General features: G+C 37.3%; 1 protein-coding gene across 1 annotated transcript in view; it reads right to left on the bottom strand.

The window, feature by feature from the left end:
* Positions 1–22,018, bottom strand: part of OXCT1 (3-oxoacid CoA-transferase 1) — a gene marked incomplete at both ends in the record, with an annotated part of 86,322 nt that overhangs the window by 18,622 nt on the left and 45,682 nt on the right. The window contains 6 exons of the mRNA XM_079548108.1: positions 8,928–9,003; positions 9,742–9,814; positions 13,777–13,825; positions 14,469–14,563; positions 15,051–15,162; positions 18,274–18,381. Of these exons, the coding sequence (XP_079404234.1) occupies positions 8,928–9,003; positions 9,742–9,814; positions 13,777–13,825; positions 14,469–14,563; positions 15,051–15,162; positions 18,274–18,381 (513 nt within the window). The remainder of the gene's footprint in view (positions 1–8,927; positions 9,004–9,741; positions 9,815–13,776; positions 13,826–14,468; positions 14,564–15,050; positions 15,163–18,273; positions 18,382–22,018) is intronic.

The raw sequence follows: 22,018 nt of genomic DNA, 5'->3' as shown, positions 1-22,018 counted from the left end.
GTTTGTTTGCTTGTTTTTTTAAAGGATGTTTAAAATAATGTCTTAGTTCCGTGGCTTAGCCATGCAGAGAATTACCTGATTTTCAAGAATGTTGACCAGGTATTTCCTGTCATACATAACAGAAATTAAAATAAAAAATTCAGTAAAACCTTAGAGAAGATGGAATACAAGTTCTCAAGTGCCCAATAACTCTTGGCAAAATTTATTAATACATTTTCATTACAATGTAATATGCACAAATAAGTGCACTAACTATGGCTTGGATTGAAAGGGACCTCAAGGATCATCAAGTTCCAATCCCCTGTCACAGGTAGGGCCGCCAACCACTAAGTGAAGCACTAGATCAGATTGCCCAGGGCTCCATCCACTCTGGCCTTAAACTACTCCAACACCTCACCACTCTCTGAGCAAAAATCTTCTTTCTTCACATCTAATCTAAATAACCCCTCCTTTCATTTAAAACCATTCTCTCTCCCTATCGCTATCTACCCACATAAAAAGCTGATTTTCGTCATGTTTATATACTCCCTTTAAATTCCAGAAGACTGCAACAAGTTCTTCCCCCAGCCTTTTCTTTTCCAGGCTGAACAAGCCCAGTTCCTTCAGCTCCAGCACTTGGATCACCTTCAAGGCCCTCTTCTGGACCCACACCAAAAGCTCCAGATCTTTCATGTGTTGGGGGATCTAGACGTAGATACAGTACTCTGCCTGGGGCTCGTGAGGTTAGAGTAGAGTGAGACAATCACATTCCTTATTCTGTTGGCCAGCCCTCTTCTGATGCAGAACACCATTGGCCTTCCAGGCTGCAAACTCACACTGCTGGCTCATGTAAAGTTTTTCACCAACCAGATCCCCACAAGTCCTTTTCAACTGGTCTCAAGGAGTTCTTTTCCTAGTTTGTATATATATCTGGGATTACCTCAACCCAAGCACAAAACCTTGCACTATATTGAACCTCATTAGATTCACAAGGGCCCACTTTTGAGTTTATCAAGGTCCTTCTGGATGGCACCCCCTCCTTCTGCTGTATCAGCCACACCTCTCAGCTTGGTGTCATCAGCAAATTTGCTGAGAATACATTCTATCCCATTATTTATGTCACTGATAAAAATACTAAGGAGTGCCAGTCCCAAGATGGACTTCTGGGGGATACCACTCATTACTCGCCTACATATTTATATAGTTACTTTCTATGAACAGAAAATGAAGACAGCATAATGCAAATGCAAAGAACATTAGTCAAATTTTATCTACTTCCTATAAAACTAACCTGAAGTAAATGCTAGCAACAGTTTCAGATGATTAAGAGAAATTCTAATGAATGCACTGAGAAACCGTATCTCAAGAGCATCTCAAAAGAGATTGTGACATAGTTCATTGACATTGATGGACTTCATAATGATGAATATTATTTCAATGCAATGCAGAAGTAATGTCTTCCATTTTCCTCTGTATAACATTCCCCAACACACAGCACATTGTGCAATAATTGAATATTGGCTGCATACAGTAGTCACCATTGTTACCACTAACCCACAGATCAGGAGTCTTCTGGAATTTGTTAGTATTTTGAGGTCAAACAGAATTTCATCAGCTGCTCTCATTACACAGATGCCTACTGCATACCTGCCAATTTCCACAACAAAAATTTAAGAGAGAATATGAATAAAATATGAAGAGCGGGTTCCTACAGTCCCTCCATCATGGAGTCTGACAAAGAAGAATGAATACAAATTGCATAGAAAAGCCCTCAAAAAGTTAGGAGAGCTACAGCCAACACAAAACTCTTACTTTATCCTTTAAGGCTCCCAACACTTCCAACAGTAGTAATTTCATGCTACAAGGGCTTTGCAGGGCTTCTAGGCAAAGGGCTTCCATCACTCTGCGGGACTTCTATCTACTGGGATAGGAACAGTTACTTGATATATTACTGCAGCCTTTGATCCAAAACAGTTGTCCCTGAAAAACCAACATCTAAAATGTTAGGAAATTGCTTTTCCAAAAGAGTGGTCAAGCACAGGAATGGGCTGCCCAGGGAAGTGGTGGAGTCACCAAGCCTGGAGGTGTTCAAGGAATGTTTAGATATTGTGTTGAGGGACCTAGTTTAGTGAAAACTACTGATGATTAGTGGACGGTTGGACTAGATGATCTTGTAGGTTGATCTTTTCCAATTTTGGTGATTCTATGAAAACAAATTTCATATTAAAATAATATCCCACTGAAACTTAGATTACAGGTAGCTAGGTAACTGCAAGTTTCATTCTTCCTCTTTGTTAAACTGCTACTGTATATGCTCTACTCACATCATGTCATAAATAATCATTAAATGAAGTCAGACTATTAGAAGGAGATGGTAACAGTAATTAAAAGTAATTAATCTGTATGCTTATATACAATTTATCTAATTTGTAGCATTTATTCAGTTTACAAACAAAAAAATTGAAAGAAACACTACTAAAAATATTTCTTACACCAACATTCTGTACAACTTGAAACAGAATGCTGACAGCTTGATGCACTCTGTGCAACAGTTACAAGACAGTGTGTTCGCATTAAAAAGGAAGATAAAGTTTGTTTAGCAATTCTTCTACTTAGGCAAACAGGCACATAGTCTCAAACTGGGCTTGTTAGAGAAGAACATGCAATACATGCAGGTATTGAAGGATGCACGTCCTTTCTCCCAGCATTAACAATAAAACATTTCAAGTCAGAAACATGCTTCTTGTGAAGCCTTTTGCTTTTAGGTTAGGTCCTACAAATAGTAATTAAAAAGAAATTCTCAATCCTGAAATCACAGACTCAGATAACTTCTGCCAGTTTACTTTCCTTTTCTCTTTTCCCTTTCTCTACCAATGAAACTTCAGTTCCCCTTAAGCACAAAGTCAAAAACTTGCAAAATATGAACCTTGAAGTCCTGTAAAATAAATGCAAAAGGGCAACCAATGATGTATAAAACTACATTCTTACTGTCTGACATTATACTGACCTCTACAGAGAGCAATTTAGAAGATTTATTACTAAATTTTAATTGCTTCCTCATCTTTTCAGATAGATAATCTCCTCTGATAAAGCTTAAAATCTTTGTGAAATTTGTCTTCCCTTTTGACTTACTTCATTATCAACTCCTAAATCCTTTAACTTCGGCTACTGCAAGACTGAGCATTAAAATTAAGGCTGCTGCTTCTAAATTAAAGGATGATTTATTTTTTTTCCAAAAACAATCCATGTTAATGCAGCCAAACTCAGCCACCCTGTACAAATTGTATCACACTCTTACGCAGCCCCTAAATGCATTATCTCAGCAATCAAAACATTAATTTTATAATCCTGCATAATACTATGGAAAGTTAATACTAACTTTCTTAATCAACATTTGATTTAGTTTATACTGCTTGTAAGGAATAGAGGTGCTAATAGTACCAGTCCCAGCATCATCTCCAAAACTGCCATTGCTAACAGAATAATAAAATCACAGAACTGTAGGAGTTGGAAGGAACCTCTTGGAGATCATAGAGTTCAACTTCCTACCAAAGCAGATAACCTACAGGATGTTGCATAGGAAAGCATTCAGGCAGGTCTTAAATATCTCCAGAGAAGGAGAATTCACAACCTCCCCAGCAGCCTGCTCCAATGCTGCATTACCCCCATGTAAAGAAGTTCCTTCGCATATCGTGTGGAACATCCTGTGCTCAAGTTTATGGCGTTCCCCTTGTCCTGTCCCCACAGACCACTGAAAAGAGGTTGGCAATGTCCCTTTGACTCCCACACTTAAGATATTTAAAAGATGACCTCTGAGTCTTCTTTTCTCAAGACTGAACAGACTCAGGTCGCTCAGCCTTTCCTCACAGAGGAGATGCTCCAGGCCCTTTGTCATCTTTATGTCCCGCCTCTGGACTCTTTCCAGGAGAACCCTGTCTTTTTTGTACTGGGGAGCCTAGAACTGGGCACTCCAGGTTAGGGCAGAGTATATGGGGAGAATCCTCTCCCTTGATCTGCTGACCACTCTCCTTTTAATGCACCTCAGGACGCCCCTGGCATTCTTGGACACCAGAGCACACTGCTGGCTCCTGGCTAACCTGTTGTCCACCAGGACACCCAGGTCCTTCTCCACAGAGCTCCCTGCTAGCAGGTCATGTCCCAACCTGTACTGATAATTGCAGTTATTCCTTCTCAGATGCAAGACTCTACACTTGCTTTTTTAAAACCTCATCTGGTTTCTAGCTTCCCAGCTCTCCAGTCTGTCCAGGTCTTGCAGCATAGCCTTCAGGTATGTCAGCTACTCCTCCCAGCTTTGTATCACAGGCATACTTGCTGAGAATGGACACTATCCCCTCATCAAGGTCACTGATGAAAATATTGAATAAGACTGCACCCAGCACCTACATCTGTGAAACAACACTAGTCCCAGGTCTCCAACAAGACTCTGTGCCACCAATCACAACCCTCTGAGCTCAGCCAGTCAGCTAGTTCTCAACCCACCTCACCATCCACTTATCTATCCCACACTTTCTCAGCTTTGTTATCAGGATGTCATGGGAGACAGCATAAAAAACCTTTCAACCTGTTGGCCACATTTTTTATGCACCTCAAGACACCACTAGCCTTCCTGACCATAAGGGCACACTGCCGGATCACAGACAACGTGTCATCAACCAGGACACCATGCCCTTCTCTGTAGAGCTCCTCTCCAGCAGGTCAGCCTCTAACCTGTATTGATTAGGATTATTCTACCTTAGGTGTAGGACTCTGTATCTGCCCTTGCTAAACCTCAACAGGTTCCTTACTGCCCAATTCTCCAGTCTGTTCAGGGCTTGTTGAATGGCAGCAGAACCTTCTGGTGTGTCAGCTGCTCCTTCCAGTTTTGTATAATCAACAAACTTGCTGAGGGTGCACTCTATCCAAGTCACTGGATGAGGATTGTTAAAAAAGAATGTAGTGATTGCACAGGAACACTTTCTAGTTACAGGCTTCCACAACAGGACTCTGTAGCACTGATCACAACCCTCTGAGCTCTACCAGTTGCCCAGTTCTGTCATCTCTAATTTTCCCTTCGTGAATCTGTGCTGAGTACTCCCAAAATGCCTGTTCACTCAGCCTGTGATATCAGCCTCATGGTTCAGAAAAAAGACAGCTTCCCTGGCAACACCACATATATTCCATTCAGCGCTGTGGACTTGTAGTTGTTTATGTTATTTGACTAGTCATCTTCTACAGTAAGTAACAGCCTCACTTCCCTGAATTCTACCACTAGCTACAGAAACCATGCCAATGAAGTCTAAGGCAAAGATGTTGAATACTTCAGCCTTTTCTTTGTCCTTCATTCTATGATATGTTACCGGCTCATTATGACATGCTTCATAATTATACTCCTCCCTTTTATCTCTATTAAGTTTCCACCTCATGAAATGTGATGTCACAAATTATATTCATTTTACTCTTTTCATATTCGTCAGTTTCCTTGCAGGGCTTCTCCACTATGAGTTCAATGGTTTTCTGCTGGTAAACTGTGTCAGCAGTATCAGTAACTATATTATTAATGCTGTGAAATGGCATGAGGACACTCAGAAATGCATGTTAATATTCAATATTAATAACTAACAGTAATAAGAGTCTCTGGTGTCATAGTAGGACATTTCAGAAGTTCTAGTGACCTATGCCCAGCCTCTAATACATGCCATAGTGGCTGCTGGAGTGATACTCCTTCCTGATGGCTTTCCATAAAATCCTTCTATTAGTCCCATAATAATTCTTCTATTAGCATCCCATAAAGTCTCAGGGAGAACTCCAAGACTTTTAATCTTTAATGGGACTAACTGTCACAGGAGCCAGGGCTGCTGCAAGTCCATACTGCTGCTCTGCAAGGATGCAGTAATTTTCGCTAGCAGCAGTTTTTAGCAGTAGTTTAAGAGAAACATCATGTCATATATAGGTCTCTACCCTTCACTTGTGAAGTGAAACACGGCTTCCAGTAGTCATGGCTCCTATTCATTCCCACCAGTCTGCCCTACTCCACAGCCACATCCTCAGCATTCCTATGCATCTCTCTTGGCCACCCCCTCCCAGCTGCACTCTGTTACCAGGAGCTCCTCATAAATTTGCCACTTCCTTCTTTCCCTCCTCAGAAACCACCTCTCATTAGCTTGACAAGTCACAAAGAGAGGAAGACAAGAATCCATAAGTTATATTTAATGCAATGAATGCCACTGTTGAGAGATTAACTTCAGCATATGCAAGCTAACAGCACAGTTTACTAAACATGCTTGAAATATTAAAATATTCCTAGTCTTCTCTAGCCACATACATGAATGCTGGTAAAAAGGTGCACCTTAAAGGTAGTAAAAAGAACAAATGAGAGTTACTCAAAGTTTGGTATTTGGTTGTTTTTTATACTTCCCAACTCTGACAGCATATATGTCATTCCCAAATGTGGGGGAAGGCTAACTGAACAGAATGAAGATACATAAGCAACAGAAGATATAGAAAATAATGCTCTCACCATGGATTCAAAACGAAAGTCAGCATGGTCTAGAGAATACCAAGCATAAAAGAAAGGAATACGCAAGTCTACAATCTTTTGAGAAAAAAAACTGAAAGTACAATCTAAGATTAAAACACTTAGAGAAACGTCTGTAAAACAATCTCTTCTACTGCAGAGTGTTGGCTTCATCTTTTGATAGCTCAGATCTTGAAAAATAAGTTCCAAAATGCTATCAGTAAAGAAATTTCAACATCACAACCAGAAAAAATACCTCTCTATGGCAAAGAAGCAAAAAGCACACAGAGTTACTGGAATAATTAATACTATTTAGTTGCAGAAAGCATTGCATTTTACTACTACTACTACTACATGTGTTATTTGTAAATGCTGTACCTCTGAACATTGTACATTTTCCTCAGTTTCCAAAGTTTAACAGAAGAGTCTAAATTTAGCTTTTAGAAGTTCAGACTGTTCAACACTTTGCTTCAACACAGGTGTTAGTACCAAGTCAGAAATAACACTGAAACAATTCTGATAGCTTCCATTTCTGATTTATCTTTAGCAACCAATGCTGACAGGAATCAAACAAGCTCTGCACACTAAGCTAAGTACAATAGTAAAATATTTGTGAGGGGGAAAAAAAAAAAAGCTTTATTTTGATAGGCCTTTCAAAAAGTTAATGTTTAATTCAGTATCTAAGTAATACCAAACCTATTTTGTTGTACTATAAATTGATGTAGATTATCACATTTACTGAAAGCAGGAGTGACTAATGTTGCAGAACAGAAAAAAAACAGCAAAAATTAGCATGAAAAAAAATCCTGAACTACACATTGATTTGAGCTGGAAGTTTTTTTTGAAACAAATAAGTCCTACAAGTGCATAAAAACAGTGCAATCAGTAACAGCCCAGAATACTGCTTACTAAACAGTTTTGGAAGATGGCAGGAAAGGCCTACCAATAATTAATGGGGGTGGACATAAAAATATAATTAAAGAGATAGAACAGTTGGGTCTTTTCTGAAAAACTAGAACAAAAAAACGTAAAATGAAACCAATCATCAAAGCAAGTAATGAATTGCCCCTGTTCATGACACTGCTTTTCAAGAATGAAAACTAGTTAATAGCTTTTAGATTCAGCACAGATGCAACTGCATGAAATTTAATATCCTGTTGAATTTAGAAGCACTTTTTATTTGTCATCAAAACCTATCTACTGATGAACTAGGGGGGCTTTTTTTAAACATTTCAACTGTGAACTATCATATCTACATTTTTCCTGGTTTAGGAATATTGTAGAGTGAGGATCTTTATTACTTGTTCACTTGAGTATTTTGAACAATGCTTCAATCTAGGAAAGAAAAAAGCCCCACAAAACAAAAAACAAACAAACAAAAAACCCCAACCAATCCTACTACTGAGAATTTAATCTTTTCCCTTCCACTTTCTTATAAGCCTTTCAGAAACAACTTTGCTAAACAGAAGGCTATACTAGATAAAGGAACATTTACGATAGCTTTTGCAGAGCCAAAGGACTGGAAAAAAAGAAAGTCTAAAGACTTAGGTAATCTTCAATGTAAAAGTATAGGGACATGTTAATATTGTGACTTAGAATTTGCAAAAGCATAAAGGGAATGTCAGACTGTGACAAACCAGCTAAACAAAAGAAAAAAATTATCTGACAATTTAAACAGATACATAGATAGATTAAAACCATATTGAACTCTACCTACAAGAATACTTCAAAATACCTTAGGGCAGGCTAATAATGCCTGTTTTCCATGTAATTCCGATACAAGCAATATTCAAAGTCATTGAAAATATCTAACTTGTAAACGATTTGAATATTGTCTAATTTTAAACTATAAAATGTGTCCCGCACATGGCTCTAGGTCATCTGCTTCTTTAATAATACTGAGTTTGGCTTATATTTTTTAAGCTTGAACCCTGCAGGACTTTTCACGTAAATAAAATAAAGCAAAGTTACTTTCCTCTAGGTGTACTCAAAATACCAATGCTGTGATCAACAGTGAGAAAAATAATGCAGGCAATGTTTCTTGTTTGCTCGTTTGCTTTCCACTTGATGATGAGCTCAACAGTATTTCACATATTTTTTCAAAGACTTTGCTCCAGTTACAACTACACGAGTGCTGTTGCTCCCTAAAGATAAAGAATCAGTCCTCATCTCAAAAGCTTGACATTTGAATCCAAGATGAAGATGAAAGGTTTACATAAATCATGTTTAATTTTTCCACAACACTTAACATAATAGTGATTTTAGATGGGTGGATTCTGAGAGCCCAGAAAAACTGTTAGACATTCTCTATGTTAACTTGATTAGCTCATCAAGACCCCTTATGCTTTGAATCCTTTATCTTTTTTTCCTCATAATCAGCTACAAATATTATTCTAAATACAGTATACTATCAGTAATAAAAAGGCCAACTTACAGGAATCATCCAGTTGGCCAGGTCACCATACTTAGACACCTGCATAGCTCCAAGCATTGTCAAATCAACATGGCCTCTGGCAAGAGAAACACAGTGTGTAATCAGCAGATTATGTTCAAGTAACAGCCCACAAATCTTTATGAGTTTTTATTTGCATTCTCATTACAACAATTTAAAAACTGCGTACCACAGAGGTAACAACCATTTTGTCACTCACAGGTTTTTCTCTTCCTCTAAATGCACTGCTGATGATTTTTCTGTCTGCCTACTGAGCCTCAAAAATGCTATTATTTTTGTCTGGGTTTGGTTAATTGCATGCACAGACAATCAGCTCTGAACTCATACTTTTAAGTGCACTCCTTTACATATTTACATACACTCATTATCTTTTCAGAGCCATTACAATTTAGTGTTTGTTTGCATCCAAACTCCTTCCCGAAAAACAAACAAAAAACAGGTGCAGATGGTGAATTTCCATTAGGGAGGTGGAATGAGGATCACAGTTCCAAGTTGAAGAAAGATAATACACTGTGTGCAAGTACAGATTAGATACTTGGAAATGACCAAACAGTAATTGTTAAAACCTAGTTATAAATATGTTTATACATGGCCAGGTGGTGGGAGACACAAGCATCACTATGGTGTCTGCTGGTTACAATGTTTTTCAATTTCCAATTGCTGGACCTAATATTCTGTAAATCATCACTCATTAAGTCCATGACCATTCTGCAAGCTGTTAAACATTAACCACATTTTGAAGAATTACTAATGACTTCAACCACTGAGTTTATTCTTCTAATGTCTTGTTACATACCCTCTTATCATTGCAAATGATTCATCACTAGAGAAATAAGAAGAACCAGGAAGAACAGTGACTGTCTCCTTACCTGTAAAAGAAATAAGTTACTGTTTCTATGTATTTTGTCTCTGGTAAAATAAACCAAAACTATTAATGAAGAAGAAAGGTTTTTTTTTTATGTATTAATTTTTTTTTTTTTGAATTCTGTATTAATATGGACCCAATTACAATTATGAAATCACACATAAGCCAAATCAACCACAATAAGCTAGAAAGCAGTTTGTGTCTTCCTCCTGTTTGACCTCGAGCAGTACCGTGCAAGATAGCACTGACATCAGAGGTTAAAAAATTTCTATTGACTTCAGCTTTCTGCACTAAGGTAATTCTCTTCTGAAAGACAGAAAGAACATCTTCAGGAGACAGCAAGATTGCAAGGAAGATTGAGCAGATCAAATTCAACAGAATCTACAGTGATAATGATTTAGAAAACAGAAAAATAAGTGGCAGATTTTAATTTTGCTTTCTTAAAGTACAGACAGTAAAGCTCTTTGTGATGTGAAGTACTTAGGTCAAGCAAGGGAGCTAACACAGAAATGTTTTACTTTGATTCTGTCCAGAACTCTCTTACTACTGCCAGCACTTTGGATCAGACTGAGAAATAAACCATGTATATAAAGTGCCTGTGGAAAGTCACGAGAAACACAGCCGTGGGTAGAACTATCAACCAAGCGTAGAAAATTTAGAGAATAAAATTTTAGACTTCAGCACAAGATGACAGTGAGAAGTAACAACAGCAGGGAACAGACATTAGACATCATTAAACATTTTCCAGAAAACAGGGAAAAAGAAGACAACAAGGAAACAAAGAGGCTGAGAAAAGTAAAAAGGAAAATTAAAACTGACAACTAAGTTATCTGTTGTAATTTGCAAAATTGACTTTATGTCTATTATACCATGAAGATTTTCTGAGGAAAACAAATTTGATAGACTAAAATAGTATAGAATTAAGGTCCTGCAGTCAAATCACAAAGAATTCAGCAAGCGAAGAATTCACCCAGACCAGTTCTGAGAATGCCTGAACTGTCCACCTATCAGGCTCCCAGTGAATGGGAGCGACGATGCAGTCTGTAAGCTGTAACCTGGAGAAAGAACCACACAAGAAAGAGGCAACCTACAGCAGTGCTGAGAAGAATGGGACACAGACTGAGGGCCAAACAACAGTTTAACAAGAATGCCATATTAACAGTTCTTGAAAATGCTCTCATAAAGTCTGTACCTGTAAGTAATTCTACATAAGGCAAATGCCTACCTTGAAATTACAGTGAACATAACCTATCTTGAATTGAGACATTCAAGAAAGGGAACAAACAACAAAATAGGTACTTCAGAAAAATGCAGTTCTATTTGCAGATAAAAATTTGCAAGAGCCTAAACTCAAGTTTATTTTGAAAATGTGCACTTTGAGGGCTGACACTGTATCATTACAGGCTAGGTTACGAATGTGAACAGAAGTCCTATTCCTTTGCCATTTAGCTTCTATTTTTTTCAAATGCTTTTATAAATTTGGTTGAAAAGCATCCAGAGCAGTCTTAATCCAACAAAGTGTCAGTAAGGCTCTGCATTTTTCAGCAATAATATCACTGATGTTTTGGTGACTGAGCAGATTCATCTAATCTTGTGTCCTGTCTATTGCCCCTTCAGAGAAAGATGCTAAGATGCTTAACATTGAATTAGCAGTACTAGAATAATCTGACTTCCATGTCACATTCTAGTATCTTACATTAGCTACAACATTCTCACCTCAAAAATATTTATCAACCAAACAATAAGTCAAGATCATCTTTACATCCATATAAAAACACAATATTTTTTTCAGTCTTCATCAAGTTCTTGGCTATTTTTTCCTTTGTCACTCTGTTAGTACGTTCATTACAAATATATCAATACCAGAACTTATCATTAAGCTCTAATGAGGGTGCAGAGTTTTACCTTCTGTGATACTTTTTGCTTTCAACATTCTTTTCCTTCCAATGACACTTTCACTTAAACTCTCAAACTCAGTTAAATCATCAACTCAGCTCCCATGTGTCTGACATTTTCCTTTATACAAAGTATCTCAGCAGTTACCTACCTACTGTTGAAACACTGGACTCAATTCCTTAATAATTTCTAATTTCAGATCAGAAGAATGCCTTAAATAACTTATTTAAAACATAATACTGAATGGGGAAATAACATAGCAGTATGACAGTGGTATCAATTAGTTAAGCCAGGTAGCAAATGTTTCAAGTCAGCGGACAATTGCTGGACTGCACTATGATACTAAATTAAAAGCTTGTTTGATGTCAATGATTTATCTCACTTGGCTATTAAAGAGTTTAATTGTACTAGCTAATAGAGATAGAAAGGTACTTTCTACATACATACACATGTATACGCAGGAATGGTAGGGTAAGGAATTACTAATGAAATAAGTCTAAGCTTGTCAGGCACAGGCTCACGTTTTATACCATTAGCAACGATAAGAGCTTATAAGATGTCACATAGAAGAATAGGTAAGGCTTACTTCATAGAATCACCAAGGCTGGAAAAGACCTCCAAGATCATTTACAACAACTATCCACTTTCTAATACTTCCTCACTAAACCATGTCCCTCAGATACAACATCTCTTGAACGCTTCCAGGGACAGTAAGTCCACCACCTCCCTGGGCAGCCTATTCCATGCCTCACAGCTCTTCTGGAGAAGTAGTATTTCCTGATGTCCAACCTAAATCTCCCCTGATGCAGCTCAAGGCCACTCCCTCCAGTCCTACTGCTAGTTATATGGGATAAGAGGCTAATCCCCACCTCACCACAACCACCTTTCAGGTAGTTGTGCAAAGCAATAAAGTCTCCCTTCAGCTTCCTCTTCTCCAGATTAAACAACCCCAGCTCCCTTAGCTGCTCTTCATAAGACTTGTCCTCCAGACTGCTCACCAGCTTCATTCCAGGGCCTCGATGTCTTTTTTGTAGTAAGGGGCCCAAATCTGAGTGCAGCACTTGAGCTATAGCCTCACCAGCACTGAGTACAGAGGGACAGACACCTCCTTACTCCAGCTGGCAATGCTGTTTCTGATATAAATCAGGATGCCCCTGGGCTTCTTGGCCACGTGGGCACACTGCTGGCTCATATTTAGCTGAGTTCTTCCACACAGACTTCCTTGGCTGTTTCTTCAGCTTATCACAGTGCAATATAGAGGTCCAATTTTATGTGGAAACAGAACAGATGCAAGCACAACTTTCCATTAAGAAAACAGAAATCAGACCTCATTCAGATGCAATAAGCCATAACAAGATTAATGGCTGCCTCTGTAAGGCCCCTGAGCAGTAGGAAGTAGAGAGAAGTTCAGCTGGAGAAATGCAGGGGAGGCGTAGCAGGCAGTGTGACAGGAAGGTAAAGTTCTTCCAGACAGAGCTGCTCCTTTGTGGACCTCCCCATCCCTGCTTTCACTATAGCACCTAGGACCTGTATCCTCTCTTCAGAACGGGGAAAGCAGCCATCCACCTAGCCTCATCACATGACCGGCACCTGGCAAGCAGGCTGCAGCTGCCTCTCCAAGCACACATCTGGATATCATTTACACAACTCACTAGGCAGGAGGAAGCCAGGCTACTATGTAAAGAACCTTCACAAGCAGTCCCACAAATAAATCACTGAGAACCATTTTCTTGAAGACGCGACATGAAAAGTAGCAGGAAAAGAAGAATGTACATTCATGTAACAGCTTCACCAAACAAGCCCACTTGTGGAAAGGAAAATGATAATCTTCATCACCTGGACTGGAAAAGAACTCCCTTCAGTTGCTACGACAATGAACAAAAGCATAAGCTAGAATATTTAATCCCTCTATTGATCAAAGCCAATCTTCGCTTAAAAGACTACAAGAAGTGAAATGCATTAATTTATACATAAATAAATCAGGAGCTTAAATACCAAATCAAGATATAGTTTTTATATCAACAAAGGAAAGTCACCTACCAAAAATTAAATTCATTTAAAAGATTTTACCTGCATTAATCAGGTCTGGATCAACTTCACTTTCAAGTGGATAAGGACCCTGACAATAACGCAGACATATTATTTAATAACTTATTTACATTATGACTCGTTTGATGTACAATTTCTTACTGCTTTATTATTTCTCATGCTTATTACTGAAAACAAATCAGCACAAACATGCATTCACACATTTTTTTTTTCACTTTTGCACAACACAGTTCTTGATACAAGACAAAATTTACATCAACTAATATATCAAGACTGATAGATATTGCCCAGAGGCTGCTAGAATTACTACATAACCGGAGAGTGGAGGTACTTGTTTTTGCATTATTACAGCAAAAATATTATTCAATTTAATTTTTTTCCCCAAAAATTATGCTTCATAAGCTATCCTAAAAGGAGTGGTCTTGTAAACCAAACACAAGACTTGGTCTCCAGGTTCTGACTCCTTCCCATAAAACAAGTATTTAGGAACATACTTTAATTAGCACTATAATGCTGAAATGAGCATTTACACAAAGACTTTCTTGCACATACAGAATTTTATGATCATGCACTACTGAATAAGCTTGAATATGTTTTCTACCATAATTATTTATGGTAGCTTATGGGCAGCTTAGGGGCAACAGGGAGGAATAAAACCTAGCAGTACAACATCGTAAGCACATTGCTATTAAGTGACTGTGATATATTCTTACCAAACCTAGGACTCCATTTTCACTCTGTAGGTGAACAGTTATGTCTGGACTGATGAAGTTACTGGCCAACAAGGGGATTCCAATACCCAGATTAGCTGAAGAAAATTGGTCAAGGCACAAATAGGAACACACAGCGCAAACAAGAAGTTATCACTGTACTGTCATAAGAACTGTTGTCCACAAACACTCCTATTTTTAGCTGGATGTCTCACACTTGTGCTTGAATTACTTTCCTATTTGGACTGGCTAGTTGCATTCTGTCAAATATTTATTTAGCTAAAAAAAAAAAATCAAAACAGTTCAAGTAAGCTACATCTGTATTGCACTTAACTTTTCAAAGAAATTCTTGTCAAACATTCAACACTAATGAATATGACTTCTTCTATATGACTGAAGAGGAACTACAGACGTGCATGCTTTAATATCCCATCTGTTTCAATCAGGTGTTATTGAGAAAAGGGAGTTCCAGGCTCTGTGAAAGACGAACAATGAGTGTGATAATTAACTTCCATTAAACATAAGTAGCTGCAGATATTAGTCTAGCAAGACATCACTTTAACCTATAGTATGTCTGGAGGATACCATACATGCCGTCCTCAAACTCTAAAGCAGCCCGTCTGATGATCCTCTCCCTCACATTATCTCCTGCCTTTTGTTTGGCTTTTGAGTCTTCAGGCTTTCGGATTGATAAGCGCTGCAAAACAGGAGGCAATCATAATCAGAAATTAGCATCCAGATTCTTGCATCTTATAATGCAGAATCCTGATTTGTGATTGATGAGATACTTCATCTAAGAATAATTTTATTTATCCATCCCTTAGAAAGAATGACCTTTTATTCTAGCAGTTCAATCTCACATAAGCCAGTGGAATAATCAAGATTGTTCTATGGCTATCACTGACTTATTTGTTTATATTGTCAAGTCTGAGAAAGTATCTGATAGACATAACTTGTTAAGAAGAAAAAGAGGGAAAGAAAGCAACAAGCATTAGTGCAAATACTAGCAAGTTTGAGTATCATTACTCCAGAGATATCCAAATAGATTTTTGAAATGTCAGCCTAAAATTCAAATACTGCTCCCTCCCTGTAATCATTCAATTCAGTGATGACATTCTAGACATGCACGAGATCAACAAATGCCAGTTATACAAAAAAAAAAAAAAAAAAAAAAAAAAAGGAGCTGGGCAACTGCATTTTCACAGTAAGTCTACATAATCTCACATAAATCTGTTTGGTATGTCTTCCAGAGACTTACTGGCCTTTAACTGATGCTCTCTAAATCACACACATAAAAATACCACAGTATTCAAGAAGTTTCTAAGACCTTTTCTGTGAATATTTCTTTCACATAAATGGTTTTCTCCATGGATTTCTCCCAAGTGTATAATGCTGCTCTAAACAACATCCTCTGTTGTACTCACTCACATTTTCTCTTCACATATCTCTAAGACATAAAAAACAGATCTGGCGAAATTATCCTCTATTCCTTTTAAGGAACACAAAAGAAATTTTGCACTTTTTCCTCTATGTTAGAAGTCTGTCTCCTTTTCAGCAGTCAGGATCAGTCATTATCAGCTCTCCTACACTTCCTATTAACTTTCTTTTTATGTCCAACGTATTTTTCCTAGAATTGCTTCACTTGTGCATTTTGAAAAAATTAATCACGGAAGATTTCTGTGTAGCAAACAGAAAGCTGGATAGAAAGGATGACAAAAATATGATGAGGGACCATGTGTGAGCCCAATTAGGCATGAACTGCTATTTAAAGTCAGTATGAATTATGACAGACTAGGTTCTCTTCATTCCTTTTCTCCCCATTAATATTCATCCTCATTAATGCTTTCATATGGGTAGACATTCCCAACCGATGTCGGTTGCTCCAAAAGTAATGCTTTCTATTTATTTCCATGGAAACTGTAACAACCACCAAGAGTTCAATAACACTACATGATAGAGCAAATTCTCAGCTACAAAACACTGTTTTTCAACATAGTCACCACCATGAACTACACATTTTCATCAGCCATTAACAAGAGTCTGCATACTGTGTCTCATACAAACTGCATTCGTGGAGGTGACCCACCACCTCACTGTGCCTACATCCACTGTTTGGTCTCCAGAAACATTCATCAAGCATTAATGAATGTCAGTGGGTGACTTTTTATCTGCATGGAAGAACTCAGTGACACACCTTTTCTTCACACACACTTTCATTTCAGACACCATTCTGTCAGGCTCCCCTCTGCTGCCGTCTGTCACACAGAAACAAAACGGAAAGGGACACCGGTGGAAAGGTTCAGCCTCTACTGCCATACCTCCAACATCTGTCTCCATGAGCAAATATAACAAAATAGGAGACAATGCTTTTGGAACAGACCTCATTCTATGATAGAAAAGTATGAATAAAAGCATTAAAAAAAATTAATCCCTGTTACAACTTTGTTGTATAGTTTACAGCAGCATTTCTCCTTCTTACTTCATTTTTTTGGTAAGAATGTAGGGGAGGGGGCAGGTGCCTATGCACGTACCCAGTCCCCTTGTTCAGACTAGATAATCAAGCAGCTCATGTACTTTTTGTAACTGTCCTCCTTATACAAAGAATCAACACTTTACCCACTGCCAAAGTCCAATAAAAACAGAAGCTTATTAAACACAAAACGGATTTCTTCCATGAAAGTCAAAAGCTTTTAAACTGTGATATTTCAAAAGGAAGAAGCAGGGCATTCTAACAAAATATATCCAAAGAAGAATTTTTTAAAAAGGCTTAGTATCTCTTGCTAGTCAGATCCTCAATCACCTGCTTTTGCAGAATGAGAACTTACAATAACAGTTACAATAACAGATACAATAATAATGTCCCTTTATACATTAACCTAAATCAGCTTACTTAGATCAAAGTCTTTGTAGGACTACTTAGTATAAATTTAAGAATAAAATAATTTTAAAATAAAATAATTATATTCCCTTTGTTCAGCTTTTTCTTTCTGTCAAGGTGTTTCTTCTTTGTATTATGTGTCTCCTCCTCCACGAGCTCGTATAACATTTTTGAATAATCCACATCAAGACTATGGACACATCAGAAAAATACGCAATTTTGAATTACACTTTAAGAGCTTTGTCACATCAACAAAATAAAAAAGATGGACAAAGCTTGAGTGAGATAGAGCCATGGAAACAAAAAAAAAAAAAACCAACAACCGTACATGATGATTTCCTTTCAAGTTTTCAGTGTTTTAATATTATTACCTCAACTTTTATTAAGTATTGGCATATTTTATTCAGACCACAAATGTCACTGTGTAAAAAATGTCCCATTTAATGAAAAGGAAAGAAAGGTTCCAGAATCTCCACAATGTAATGTAATCCATTACAAGGCACAGAAGAAGCTGCAACTAGTTCTACCTGTCCATGTAAAAAGCTTCCCAGTAGAAAAAAAAAGAAACATTACTGTTAAAATCAGCTCTTAGTACAGGTATTTCCCTTGTGTCTACAGGAGGTGATCTGGGAGAAGAAAGAAGAATGAAGAAGGATTTTTCATCATCAGATTTGCAACTGCAATAAAGTGATTGAGGACGCAGAAAGTTATTCTAGCTCATTTAGGGATTGAATAAGAGAGTCTGAGGCATAAAACACAAAGTTCAATTCTCAATACTCCACCAAGTACTTAAGTAAATACATAAGCCCCAGTACTTAGCAAAACCTGGCAAGTTTTCATTGCTAACACTTAATGGCTAGCGTAAGAATCCTGTAAAAATTCTAAAATACAACTGACACTGAAATGTGACCAATAAGATGGGCTACTTACTTCAATTCTCTTTTCAAACTTCTCTCCCTGTATCAGGCGATCAACATAGATTTTGGGAACATGAATATCTTCTGGTGCAAATGCTCCAATATCAACAATTTCTTCCACCTACAAAAGCAAAAAAGAAAACAAATATTTACAAACAATATGAAAAGAGTGATAGTTAACAAGTATGAGCAGTTAAGTGGACTTAACTACAGTGGACACCAATGAAAACCAACAAACTGGACAAAACAGATAATCCCTTTAAAATAGGCTACTTTTCATGGTTAATCTTTCCTCTTCTTTCATACATAGCAAACAGCACATTTCCTTAGAAGGATATTTTACATTTATACTGAAAGCAGTTGATATTTTAACAGCTCAATTTGTACAATCACCATACAGAAATATACCAAGTATATCACACTTACAGTTTACACCCAAATAGAAGGAAATGATAAGCTAGAAAAGAAGTTGTAGTACAAAGCAGAAGTATGAATTTAAAGGTTACAAACTGAAAAGCTACCTTAAAGTTTCATAGAATCATAGAATCACAAGGTTGGAAATGACCAATAAGATCATCCAGTCCAACCGTCTCCTCATCACCATTGCCACCACAAGCACTCAACCATGTCATGCAGCACGTCATCCAGACGCCTCTTGAACACTGCCAGGGACAGCGACTCCACCACCTCCCTGGGCAGCCATTCCAGTGCCTGACCATTCTCTGAGAGAAAAAGTTCTTCCTTATGTCCAACATAAACCTCCTCTGATACCACTTGCAGCCATAACAACTTGTTCTTTGCAAGACACTCAAAACAAAATTAAAACTTCTGAACTGTAGCAACTAGTTGCAAAGATATAGAAGCTTCTACAGTTAGTGAAGCAAATTCAACAGAAATGGCACCTACACACAGTACATTTAAAATGTGACCTAACTGGAGCACCATAAACATTTTCCTTCTGACTATGTTTGAATTCAGAATGCTCTAGGTGGGGGATCTGATATTGCCCCATGCCTGCAGCAGCACCTCAGCCTCATCTGAGGCTCAAAACCTCAAGAACATAGAACACATCTCAACAAAATAAACAACATCTCCAAACAAAATAAAACTGATAAAACTCACACACATACTCTGCCTGCATCCAATCACAGAGAAAATGTGTTATTACTATAATGCTAAAGTCATAAATTGAAGAATGTCTGAAACAATCTACTCATAAGGAAATTAAACAGCTTCCAGACTGCTTCATCATCAGAAACTAATTAAACTTTCAGGAATCTCTGAAAGAAGTCTAAAAATCCCCAAACAAGACCCTGAGCATGACATATCAGTAGGGATACATCATTTAGCAGCCATCACCAATGAAGGAACATTAAAGAATTTAAAATTCGATTTGACATCCAATTGTTACTACACAATGTGATCAACATTAGAATCTATATAGCATTTCTGAAGGATAATTACCTCCCTACTGTGTTTTGTTCTATGACAACAAACAAAGAAATCCACCATAAAAGCAGCAAAGGGAGAAGAAAAAATTAAAAAAATAGAGTACAATAAAAAGAGTGCAGCCAGCATGTCAAAGGAAGTGACCCTTCCCCTGTAGTCTGCCCTTTTGAGGCCACATCTGAAGCACTCTGTCCTGTTCTGGTCTTCCCAGTTCAAAAAAGACAGGAAAATGCTGGATGGCCATAAAGACGATGAGTGCCTGGAGCATCTCCCTTCTGAGGAAAGGCTGACGGACCTGGGTCTGTTCAGCCTGGAGAAGACTTAGAGGGGATCTTAGAAATATCTAGGAGGCATCAATCGTACATTTAATTGTGTAATTAAAATTAAGCATGTCAAAATACTTACATAGCAATATAATACAACCCTGAAAAGGGATTATAAGTTTATGTGTAATGCCTGAAAGATCATTCTGTTCTCCAAGTGAAATTGATCAGGATGTCTATGTGAAAAAGTAAAAACTCTGAAAGGGAGAGCAGAAACATGATTTGATGATCTAAATGAAACACTGAAAATTGCTGGCAGCCTAACTCTTGTAGTGTTGCCTACACTGCCACTGGAGATGAAGCTAGGCCTACAAAAGTGAAATGGAAAATCCGATGGCCATGGGAACCAGCATCTTCACTTTCTAATAAGCACTACTGTGACCCAGTGAGTCACAGCAAGACAAAACCCAAACATCTTTCTAGATAAGAACAATAATCTAAAAATAAATAGCTCTATAGCTGAGTATATTCAGCTCTCTTTAATATTGCAATTGTAATATTGTAATATTGTAATTTAATATTACTCCCTTGTAAGTCTTTTTTGTATCACATCTACAGTCCAATCCTCAATCACTCACAGATACAAAGGAGAACATCTGTACTAATAATCAGAAGGTTGTGCATGAATTTTTAAAAAACATTTTTGTTGTTAAGTTTTACTCTCCATTTTATTTATCCTTCTACTATTTCTCCCACATACTAAATTTACCTTACCTTTATTTTGCCACATACAGACAAATTCCTATACACACCTAAAATCATCATACAACATCCTACCAAAGAGATACAAAATGTAGCAAAACATTTAAAGATAACTAATCAAGGCAGATTACCTCCTGTACCTTTTAAATTGTTAAATCAAAATATTTTGGTTCTATTTTGACTGTCCTAATCACTTGCTCACTTTCAATCTTAATCCCAAAGTGATAGAAGGTAGAAAGTTTGTACAGCTTTCCTGTATCAGCAAAATTAAAGAGTAATCTCAAGACCATATGAGTTCTCTCTTCCAGTAGGCTCTGATTCATGACTCAAATATTCTTTCATTGTTTCAAGAGTTTCACATTATCAGTTTCCTTCCTGTGTATATGTCCTTGCAAATCTTGCCTGATTGTTGCCAATGGAAGTCATTGAAGTCACATGGAAGTAGAATGAATAAATTCAAACTTTCTGAATAGTAGTTTATCTGCAAGTACAACATAAAAGCTGTTCCCAGCTATGATTCACAAGAGCGTTCTGTCACTCATGTTGGTATCAGCACTCATAGAATGAATGGTCACTTGTTTAAAAATATCACTTCCTTCTGTAATTTACATCCATTTTTCCCTTTTTAAAGTAGTTTGGTTTACTTTCACTTAAGGAAATTCAGCTAATATTCTGAAGTTTTAACTCAGAGTTTCTAAGGACTTCTAGAGAAAGAACGGGAACCTTGAAGGTTATAAGCTTCCAGTAATTAAGATAATGAACAGCATTCTTGATCAAAAACTGGAAAAGAAGGTGTAATTATACAACTATTCATGTAAAAATGCTTGAACCTAGAAAGACTTTTGAGTACTCACTTTTTAACCAGTTTCTGCTGCCTAATTACATGCTTTATGATATGTGAAAAATTTTCAGCTGTTATAAATATGTTTTAATAAAACTGAAGTATAGCCAGACAAGAATACATAATTCTTTGTTATACAGGAAAAAAAAATATAGTCAAAAACAGAACCGGTGGAAAGAAGGAGAATGGCTGAGCATGAGGAGGGGGATGGCAAAATTAGCAAACCTACACATTTCTAAATTGCTTATTTTTAAAGTACCTTTATTAAATCCCTATAAAATTATCTCCATTATCACAGTACTCATCAGTTCATCAAACCGAAATAATAAAAATACTCAGTAGAATGGAACTAGAATTAAACATGCCAACAAACAATAGAAGAAATAAATTTGCCCCCTTAGATGCTAGGTAGAACCTAATTTTAATACTTCAGTTTACTGCTC

The sequence above is a fragment of the Tetrao urogallus genome (genome assembly GCF_951394365.1).
Source record: "Tetrao urogallus genome assembly, chromosome: Z".
In the NCBI taxonomy this organism is placed as follows: Eukaryota; Metazoa; Chordata; class Aves; order Galliformes; family Phasianidae; genus Tetrao; species Tetrao urogallus.
Note: the sequence above shows the minus strand (reverse complement) of the source record. Positions and strands in the feature narration are given on the sequence as shown.